Consider the following 11,463-nt stretch of genomic DNA (forward strand, 5'->3'; position numbering starts at 1 on the left):
TTAAATAGGGCAGCTGCAGCGTTACCTGAATAAATACCTCTTTCCTGTGTAGAAGGGACCAAATCACCGACTGCTTCTGAGACCGCGGAACGCCGATTCGGTGAAATGTTTTTTGTATGTATTGTATAAATTGTATTTAAATTGTATAAATTCCCTATCTTAAGTCTGTCTTAAGTCTGTCTCAAGACAGACTTAAGACAAAATCCTAACTTCTGTGAATACCAAAAGTAGTAAGTTCATTCTGTGAATGCCAAAAGTAGTAAGTGCATTCTGTGAATACCAAAATAGTAGTAAGTTTAGGATTGAGTCTTAAGTTCATTCTGTGAATCGGGCCCACTCTCATTTAAACAAGTGTGGCCATATCACAGACACAAACACATCCAAAGAGAAGGTCACAAACTAGGAGGTCACGCTTTGACCATTGCTGATTTTTCATTGCACTTTAGATTACAGTGTTAAAGAATTTCTGATGTGGACTTTAAACTATTTGTAGGATGTTTTCTAGCACAATGTGAAAATGAGCATGGTAAAGCATACATTGCAGAAGACACAATGTTAGCTCAAACTGTGGCACAGGTTTAAAACGATTTTTTATGGTACACGTAAGCACAAAGTCACTTCCTCTAGATGTAGTGCCAATATCTAAATGAGGCTTCAAAATGACCTCTACTTATATCTTTTTCATCCCTCACTCTCACAGACTAAGACACAAACTTGATTGACACTTGCCCCCCCCCCCCCGGTCGTGGTGAGAGCACACATATGTAATACATCACTTATATTTAAAACATGCCTGACATGGTACCTCCAAACCATTGCACTACCATTAAAAAAGTTAGTCTTGGCAGTAAATATGGGGCATATTATCAAGGACAGGCGATACATTATCGCCGCTTTTATCGGCAGGAAACTGCCGATAAAGCGGCGATAATGGCCTTGATAAAATGCTCTATGAATTCCAATCGAAGCCCATGTTAGATGTGAACACATCTAACATGGGCTTCGATTGGAATTCATAGAGCATTTTATCAAGGCCATTGATAAAATGCTCTATGAATTCCAATCGAAGCCCATGTTAGATGTGAACACATCTAACATGGGCTTCGATTGGAATTCATAGAGCATTTTATCAAGGCCATTATCGCCGCTTTATCGGCAGTTTCCTGCCGATAAAAGCGGCGATAATGTATCGCCTGTCCTTGATAATATGCACCTATATCTTTTAAGTACAACACAAGATTAACCAAATTATTTTATACATGAGCGCTCAATGACCCTTCCCAGAGCCTCTTTGACATCTTTGTTCCTGAGGCTGTATATAAGGGGATTTAACATTGGAATGACCACCGTGTAGAACACAGAGGCCACTCTGTCCTGGTCCATCAAGTAACTGGATCTGGGCCGGAGATACATGAAGAGCATGGGAGTGTACAGCAAGATAACACATGCCAAGTGTGAGGTGCAAGTGGAGAATGCCCTCAACCTCCCTTGTGAGGAGCGGATCCGTAGGATGGCAGAGACTATGTAAACGTAAGAGATGAGGACAATCAACAGAGATCCCACTTGCATACTGCCAGCGACGGCAAATATCACCCACTCATTAAGCGATGTGTCAGAGCAGGCGAGTTTCAACAATGGTGGCAGATCACAGTAAAAATGAGAGATCCTATTAGGACCACAGAAGAACAGCCTAAAGGTGACACTAGTGTGCACCGTGGCAGCAATGAAGCAAGCCGCATATGTCCCAGATACAAAGTAGATGCAGACTCTCTTGGTCATAAGAACTTGATAATGCAAAGGATGGCAGATTGCACTGTATCTATCATAGGCCATCACAGACAGGAGAAGAGCGTCCGATCCAGCAAACCCTGCAAAGAAGAACAATTGCACTGCACATCCATTATAGGAGATTTCCTTTGTAGCTGATAGGAAGTTGACCAGCATGTTGGGCACAATGGTTGAAGAGTAACAGAGATCCACAGAGGAGAGGTTGCAAAGGAAAAAGTACATTGGCGTGTGAAGTTGAGGAGCCACTATGATCAATGCCATAATGAAGATATTTCCCAGTATGGTGAGGATATAGATAAAGAGGAAGACCAAGAAAAGTTGAATCTGCAAAGATGGATCATCACTCAATCCTAGAAGAATGAATTCTCTGACTGAAGTCTTATTTCCCACCTGCATTTTAACAACAATATTTGGACTGCTGCAATAGAATAAGACATAAAAACAACACATGATATGCTGGTGTTTTTAACAAGAATAATTTGCTGTCTGTAGTCAAAAGCACACCTTAAACTGATGATGTACTTGTGGGCAAATTGTCATTAGAGTTTCAGTAAATCTTCCTACCGCCATTCCAAAATAATTTTCTATGAGTTCATGGAGAAACTATGTTTCGGGACCCCCCCTTTTTCTCAGCCTCTGCTCAACTAATCAACCCGAAAACTTCAGCACAACAGCTGAAGTGAGTGGGACGTTAGTTTCGAAAAATTTTGCAAAGATTTGTCAAAGAGTGCCAAACATATTGACATAGATATAACTACCTAATGGGGGTCTCTAGATGGCAATGGTGTGCACCTCTGTCCAAAAAGGGGCCCATCCTTTAAGTCAGGATAAGGGGGATACACTCCTAAAATAACCTCTTCACACCCACTTGGTAGCTTGGCACAGCAGACAGGCATTTGCACATAACCAACAATAATACAGTGAAACTAATACAAAAGGACACCACACCAATTTTAGAGAAATAGCCAATATTTATCTGTGCAAACAAGACCAAAATAAAAAAAGACCAACATGCACTTATTAAAAATAGGCACTTTGAAAGTATGACGTACAGTTTATTGGAGTGGGTAACTCTGCCTGTGCTACTGCAGTGCTGAAAAAAACAGGATCCAACAATTCCGGCCTACCGCGTTTGTGCGTCCAGTGTTAGTGTCAGTAGACTTATAAACAGTACTTTTGTTTCCGGCCTACCGCATCGATGCGGGCCGGTCATGGCATCCGTTGCAAAGTGAAGCGTAGTGGTGCAGCGTGCAGTGCCTACAAGTCACAGTGCAGGCAGCCGCTTGGTGACATTCATGCATCGGCGTCAGTGAGACTGGGGCTGTAGTGCACAATGGGACTGTGCTCGTGGTGGTGCTGACAGGTCACGGTGCAAGCGACAGTGCCGGTTGATTGGGGCTGTCATTGGTTGGCCCAGACTGCAGTGCGTTGTGTAATTTACGAGCGGTGTCCCTAAGCCACGGTGCAGTCACTGGTGTCAGCGGGCAGCGACATCTTTGGTAAGGCCAGGGCAGCCAAGTAAAGAAAGGTGGGACAGAGTGTGCTGCCAACGGGTTGCAGTGCAAGCCGCTGATCTGTGGCGGCAGCGGTCGTCGTTATCGGTGAGACCAGGGTGAAGTGTGGCATGCCCTCTGCGCAGCCTTCAGGACACAGAGTCCTCAGCAGTGTCAGTGACAGTGTCAGCATCTTTCTCCCTCTTTGGCACCTGAAACCCATGGTTCAAGAGGCAGTACCCAGAGGTAAGTGAAGTATTTGCTGTCCCTGAGAATTTGTGAACAGAAGGCAAGCTGTATTTCAAGCCCTTAGAGATGCTCAGCAACAAGTAAATTAAGTTCAGTCCAGTCCTTTTACTGCCCAAGGTAGAAGCCGCAAATGCAGGCCAACCCAGCAAAGCAACAACACAGCAAAGGGGCTGTACTCCTCCTGGCAGTTCTTCTATCTCTTCTTCTTGGTAGGTTCCTCGATGTAAGAGAGTTCCAAAGTTCAGGGGTCTGGGCCCCAATATTTATATGGCATTTCTCTTTGCTAAATAAAACAAATTTCGTTGCACGCACTGCATCACCAAATGCGATGCAGTGCAAGCAACGAAATTTGTTTTATATATTTTTATGAGTACTTACCTCTTAAAGTCCGTATTTCATACATTACTACCCCCCACCCTGCCCCTCCCCCTCACCACGTCACCGCCCGACCGGTGCTCCCACTACCACCCGCGGCTGTGCAGCTCATTGAGTTGCAGAGTTTGGAGTTGAGAGTTTTTCTTGAAAAGTCAGACGCAGATTTGCAAGCTCTTTGCGTCACTTTACCCATGTTAAAAGTGACTCAAAAGTGGCATAATAAGCTTGTGGATCTGTTTGTCAGACTGTTGTAACCTATGTGTTGTTACTGCTTGGAGGTAATTATACTTTTGTACACAGTGAAGCTGCTGCAGACTACTTAGTCTTTCTTTTCACAAATAACTTGTTGTTGTTTCAGAAACAAAGGGCCATTTTATCAACCAAGGGCGATACATTATCGCCCAGCGGTGGGCCGGTAGTGGGAGTACCGGCCGGGCGGTGACGTGGGGACGGGGAGGGGCAGGGTGGGGGGTAGTAATGTATGGATTACAGACTTTAACAGATAAGTAAACATACAAATAAATAAAACAAATATTGTTGCACACACTGCATCGCATTTGGCACCGCTAGGCCGGTACTCCCACTACCGGCCGCGGCTGTTATGGCCGCTTTTATTGGTAGGAAAGTGCCGATAAAGTGGATCTAATGGGCTTGGTAGTATGCCCTTGTGAATTCCTATAGCAGCCCAGGTTAACACAAGAACCTGGGGTGCTATGGAAAGTCACAATGGCATATTATCAAGCCCATTATCGTCGCTTTATCTGCAGTTTCCTGCCGATAAAACTGCGGTCCTTGATAATATGTCTGTTTGTATTGTGAATATATTCCGGACATTTCAGCGAATATAAAAATGTTACTGCTATTGGGAAAAAAAAAGTAAATTAATTCATTAAATAGGAGTGCGTTCGTCTAAAATATTAAGTCGCATTTTTGTATGTAGTCAGCTATAACCCTTTGACTCCTTCTGATGCGTACGCAAGCCTCACTTCTCATCTTTTGTGGAAATGAGTTTCTTCATGATGTAGTCATGATCTTCAACAAAAAGTCTCATACGTTGCCGAGTCTTGATACCTTTATGGCTCACAACATACTCGTGCTCCCATCATCATCATCGCAAGTTCTTCACCCGCTCAGTGCTTCGGGCACCACTAACTCAGTGACCAAAGAGGCCACTCATGTGGTAGTAGGCCCTTTGTTCGGTGCTTTGGGAACAACTTTAAAATGGCGTACAACACGTGCGCTCTGTCTTTTTTATAGATAGGGTTACGTGTGTAGTGACGGATGTGCTGAATGGGTGTGGTGTGGGTGTATACCAGCCATGAGGGAGTGTGTGTGTCAATCTGACAACTAGACCTGCAACTAAGAAATCACCACAATGGAAGTTTGGGCCTTGTACTTTTGTTGTGTTTTCCTGGTAGCGTAAGAGTGGCTTTCTTTTTCTATGTGACGTTATAGAGTCACTTTGTATGTAACCTTTTGTGACGCATTTTATTGTACAATGCGTTTGAAAAACTAGTTGTGGTAGGGTGTTTTTTAAATTAAACTGTGTACTCTGGTTATGAGTTTGTTGAGTGTAGAAGTATATATATTTTTTTTCTATTTTGTATTCTATCATAATTGTGCTGACTTTTTTGCTTTAGCGTGCAGTACTATATTATTTTATAAAATGTATAACAAACTGTTGAAATCATGTTTGAAATTAGAATGGAAGCATGTAAGCTGCTCTCTGTGAGGAATAGCAATGCCGGGTCCTGCAGGAAGTGCGGAGCTGGCTGGGATCGTGGAGGCCTTGCGGCTGTTCCCACGGTCTGCAATGTTAGATTTGAGCCCCGAGGGATGGGGTCCTCATGAAATTATAGAAAATTAGCGATAAAGGCTATTTTTCTTCATGCTAGATTTAACGTACGCGTACCAAGCACGTATTGATGACGTACAGCTGGAATATTGAAAGTCGTCCTGTAAGCGTACCTAAGCAAGAAAAAGACAAAATAATTTTAGATATTTATGAAGTGTATTTGTTTATGTGTTGTGTGGCTCTAAAAAGAGCCGTTGTGTTTATTGGAAGATTTTAGTATCTACAAGTAAGTACCGATGCAGAGTCTTAAGTTCATGAGGAAGACTCTGTTCCCCTCATCTGTAAAATGCACATGACTCTCCTATAGATGTCATGCATATTGTAACGCAGATTGTTGTTGTAAATGGACCCCATTCGATAGTCTCGGAGAAAGGCAGAAACAGATTTATTCACATGTTTCCAAGCTTTTTCAATCCGTTGACAATAGTGGTTGGACCAGTTCCATTTCTGCCTTTGGCATATATTAGAATATACAAAGGCAGTTTTGGGGAACAATGTCATAAATTGCGCAAAGGTGTCTTTCATAAGCATTTCCAGACCTACCCCTGTCAAAGTACCTAGGTCATTGCCACCACAGTGCACAATTATGAGGTCAGGGTGTTGGAGATGCAAAAAGGATTTCACCAATGGAATCAATTGGTGTCACTTTAACCCACTCGGTCTAATCCATTTAATGTCTACATTTGGTAAACGTAGGTCTTTGTGAATTGACTCCAGAAAATATAGCTGTGTCCCACAATCCACACTGTAAGCATCTTGAAGAGAGGTCTGGATGCACTCTGAAGGTCTCTGTAAATGAAGTGGCAGTGAAAAGTGAGATTTTTTCTAAAATGGTGGACAACATGCAGTTTTGAAAAAAGAAAAGGATTGATTAGTTGTTCGAGAACATTCTGCACTAGGCTACGATGAATGTTTCTGTGTTTTAAAAAACTGATTTTCATTGGTTAAGAATAAGTGTTAGCAAAGAACGTTACATAAGATAAGCTGGTATATTCTCAAGTGAAGCATACTTGCTGTTTTAATTTGCAACAATGTATGATGAACTTTTCACCTGTGTGCTGAGTTAGGTGTTCCCTGAAGTGTTTCTATGGTAACTGTCAGATTGTGGAATGGAGGAAGGGTTGAGAGTTTTGTCAGTTGGAAAGGATGCAAAAATTCAAGCAATATAAATGTGTGTTTAGTTTTGAATTTAATGTGGGAATAAATGTGATTTTTTATTTATTTGTAGATGTGTGTAGATTGAGTGTGTAGATTGATCGGAAAAGTTTGCTATTTGCTATAGGACTTCTGATCCCATAGGACTGCTTAGGGGGATTTACAATGATGTCCAAGTTCAAAATCTTTGATGGCCTTTGTTGAGAATTTGATGGCCCTGGGGAGTACCGTCTCCGAGGGTCGGCTCTTGTAGTGTTATAGGGTGCCTATTCCGGGGAGTGTGCTGTTTGCTATGGTTGGGCGAGAATTCTCTTTGAAGTAGGAAAGCAGATTGTTTTTCGTCTGAGAGAGCAGTATGTAAGATAGTTTCTCTGACCAAAAGCAATTCCGGCTCCCGAATGATACAGGGAGCCGGCTGGTACAGTGGTGGATTTGGGGCTCTACCTACGGTCTTGAACCTTATATCTGAGGCTTGGTGGATGGGGTGTCCGGTGATTGTAAAAAATGAGTGATGTATGCTATTTGTTTTTATTTTACGGTATATTTATTGTGCGCGTACAGTGCGAATTTTGAAAGTTGTTCCATAAGTGTACGTAAGCAAGAAAAATGAATTAAAAATATATCTTTTACAGATATTTATCAAGTTTATGTGTTTATATCTTTGTTGCTTGTAATGAGACATTTTTGCTTTATTAGTACTCACAAGTAAGTGCTTATGCATAGTCTAAATTTGTTGAGGAGCAGTGCTGAACTTTTGACCTCTGTTGACAGTTGACTTTTGCATGATCTGTTGGGGGTAGGGTGGAAAGTTATGTCAGTTGGAAAGGTTTGGAATGTTAAACCAATAGAAATGTGTGTTTAGTTTTGAATTAATGTATACAGGATTTTAATTGGTTATTTATATGTATGTATGTGTAAAATGAGAGGGAAAATCTTCCATTTGACGGTTCTGCTGCAAACACGGAACTAGAGAGATTCTGTATAAGAGTATCCACTGTGTGAGTGGTATTCTTCTTAATCTACAAATAAATTTGAAAGGTGAGTTGATAAGTTGTATGGGAGTGTGTGCGGTGCATCTTTGTACATTAAGGAATTATGGGGTATATCAAGACAGGCGATAATATTATTGCCACTTGATGGGTAGAAAACTGCAGATAAAGCGGCGATAATGTTATCGCCCGTCTTGATAATATGCCCCTATATTCGTCCATTGTTAAACGTTTTATAGTAGTAAATGTGTTTCGCTATAATGCATGATGTTATGTTTTTTTGTTTAATATCAGATTGTGCGTCTCTGTACATTAAGGGATTATGGGCCATATGATCAATAAAGGGCGATACATTATCGCCGGTTTTATCAGCAGGAAACTGCCGGTAAAGCGGTGATAATGGTCTTGATAATATATCCTTGTGAATTCCCATAAAAGCTCAGGTTATGGTGTTAACCTGGAACACAACACATTAAGGAGGGTCAAAGGGACAATTTAAAGACCTGCAAGGTGTGTTTCCCCTAATCAACAATCATATACCACACAACACCTTGGGTCTAGACCCAAGGTGTTCTGTGGTATATGGTGTTAACCTGGCCTTCTACGGGAATTCACATGGATATATTATCGAGACCATTATTGCCGCTTTAGCAGTAGTTTCCTGCCGATAAAAGTGGCGATAATGTATCGCCCTTTACTGATAATATGGCCCTGACCAGCCGCGGCCGGTAGTGGGAGTACTGGCCGGGCGGTGACGTGCGGATGGGGAGGGGCAGGATGGGGGGTAGTAATGTATGGATTATGGACTTTACCAGGTAAGTAAACATAAAAATAAATACAACGAATTTCGTTGCGCGCACCGCATCACCAAATGCGATGCAGTGCAAGCAACGAAATTCGTGTACACTTGGAATTGTAGTAGTATTTGCAGTGTGCGGCAAGAATCTATTGATTTTTTACGTAATTTCCTACGTACCTATACTAAGAAAAGTGTTAAACAAAAGATTAAGATGTTGCAAGGACTAGACCCTTGCAGAGTGAGAGAAAATACTGGTTTGCAAGGTCAATTTCTGGCTTGTGTTTGAAGCGTCAAAGTGTTTTTCACCATTTCAGGATGTTAGCAGTACATCATTCTGAAATGAGGAAATTAGTGAGAACATTGTATTATGCAAAAAGTCCAGCACTAATGTTAAAAAAGTTGAACAGTGCTCTTTTGCGTGGATCTGTATCAGATGTAACAAATGTTTGTGATGAAATTCAGATTAGTTACTTTGGTCCTCAGGAAGGCAGTGCAGAAACTGAGACATTAGTAGAAGAAAATGTGGAAGAGAATGTAGAACATTGCAGTGTAGAAAATTTTGAGCAAGAAATTATAAAGTTTAAGGGGATTTCAGGTGATGAGGTTATGAGTTTGTTGAGTGTAGAAGTATATATATTTTTTTTCTATTTTGTATTCTATCATAATTGTGCTGACTTTTTTGCTTTAGCGTGCAGTACTATATTATTTTATAAAATGTATAACAAACTGTTGAAATCATGTTTGAAATTAGAATGGAAGCATGTAAGCTGCTCTCTGTGAGGAATAGCAATGCCGGGTCCTGCAGGAAGTGCGGAGCTGGCTGGGATCGTGGAGGCCTTGCGGCTGTTCCCACGGTCTGCAATGTTAGATTTGAGCCCCGAGGGATGGGGTCCTCATGAAATTATAGAAAATTAGCGATAAAGGCTATTTTTCTTCATGCTAGATTTAACGTACGCGTACCAAGCACGTATTGATGACGTACAGCTGGAATATTGAAAGTCGTCCTGTAAGCGTACCTAAGCAAGAAAAAGACAAAATAATTTTAGATATTTATGAAGTGTATTTGTTTATGTGTTGTGTGGCTCTTAAAAGAGCCGTTGTGTTTATTGGAAGATTTTAGTATCTACAAGTAAGTACCGATGCAGAGTCTTAAGTTCATGAGGAAGACTCTGTTCCCCTCATCTGTAAAATGCACATGACTCTCCTATAGATGTCATGCATATTGTAACGCAGATTGTTGTTGTAAATGGACCCCATTCGATAGTCTCGGAGAAAGGCAGAAACAGATTTATTCACATGTTTCCAAGCTTTTTCAATCCGTTGACAATAGTGGTTGGACCAGTTCCATTTCTGCCTTTGGCATATATTAGAATATACAAAGGCAGTTTTGGGGAACAATGTCATAAATTGCGCAAAGGTGTCTTTCATAAGCATTTCCAGACCTACCCCTGTCAAAGTACCTAGGTCATTGCCACCACAGTGCACAATTATGAGGTCAGGGTGTTGGAGATGCAAAAAGGATTTCACCAATGGAATCAATTGGTGTCACTTTAACCCACTCGGTCTAATCCATTTAATGTCTACATTTGGTAAACGTAGGTCTTTGTGAATTGACTCCAGAAAATATAGCTGTGTCCCACAATCCACACTGTAAGCATCTTGAAGAGAGGTCTGGATGCACTCTGAAGGTCTCTGTAAATGAAGTGGCAGTGAAAAGTGAGATTTTTTCTAAAATGGTGGACAACATGCAGTTTTGAAAAAAGAAAAGGATTGATTAGTTGTTCGAGAACATTCTGCACTAGGCTACGATGAATGTTTCTGTGTTTTAAAAAACTGATTTTCATTGGTTAAGAATAAGTGTTAGCAAAGAACGTTACATAAGATAAGCTGGTATATTCTCAAGTGAAGCATACTTGCTGTTTTAATTTGCAACAATGTATGATGAACTTTTCACCTGTGTGCTGAGTTAGGTGTTCCCTGAAGTGTTTCTATGGTAACTGTCAGATTGTGGAATGGAGGAAGGGTTGAGAGTTTTGTCAGTTGGAAAGGATGCAAAAATTCAAGCAATATAAATGTGTGTTTAGTTTTGAATTTAATGTGGGAATAAATGTGATTTTTTATTTATTTGTAGATGTGTGTAGATTGAGTGTGTAGATTGATCGGAAAAGTTTGCTATTTGCTATAGGACTTCTGATCCCATAGGACTGCTTAGGGGGATTTACAATGATGTCCAAGTTCAAAATCTTTGATGGCCTTTGTTGAGAATTTGATGGCCCTGGGGAGTACCGTCTCCGAGGGTCGGCTCTTGTAGTGTTATAGGGTGCCTATTCCGGGGAGTGTGCTGTTTGCTATGGTTGGGCGAGAATTCTCTTTGAAGTAGGAAAGCAGATTGTTTTTCGTCTGAGAGAGCAGTATGTAAGATAGTTTCTCTGACCAAAAGCAATTCCGGCTCCCGAATGATACAGGGAGCCGGCTGGTACAGTGGTGGATTTGGGGCTCTACCTACGGTCTTGAACCTTATATCTGAGGCTTGGTGGATGGGGTGTCCGGTGATTGTAAAAAATGAGTGATGTATGCTATTTGTTTTTATTTTACGGTATATTTATTGTGCGCGTACAGTGCGAATTTTGAAAGTTGTTCCATAAGTGTACGTAAGCAAGAAAAATGAATTAAAAATATATCTTTTACAGATATTTATCAAGTTTATGTGTTTATATCTTTGTTGCTTGTAATGAGACATTTTTGCTTTATTAGTACTCA

The 11,463-nt window shown here is 41.1% G+C and overlaps 1 protein-coding gene across 1 annotated transcript; it reads right to left on the bottom strand.

Moving 5' to 3' along the window:
* Positions 1-1,248: 1,248 nt before the first annotated feature.
* On the bottom strand, positions 1,249-2,184 carry LOC144768720 (olfactory receptor 5AR1-like). The gene has a single exon (XM_078652595.1). It carries the CDS (start codon positions 2,182-2,184, stop codon positions 1,249-1,251), a length of 936 nt encoding a protein of 311 aa, XP_078508721.1.
* Between the last annotated feature and the right edge of the window lie 9,279 nt (positions 2,185-11,463).

Source organism: Lissotriton helveticus, chromosome 1_1, assembly GCF_964261635.1.
Source record: "Lissotriton helveticus chromosome 1_1, aLisHel1.1, whole genome shotgun sequence".
NCBI lineage: Eukaryota > Metazoa > Chordata > Amphibia > Caudata > Salamandridae > Lissotriton > Lissotriton helveticus.

Coding starts and splice junctions, on each gene's coding strand:
- LOC144768720 (XM_078652595.1), bottom strand. CDS start 2,184: ATGCAGGTGGGAAATAAGACTTCAGTCAGAGAATTCATTCTTCTAGGA.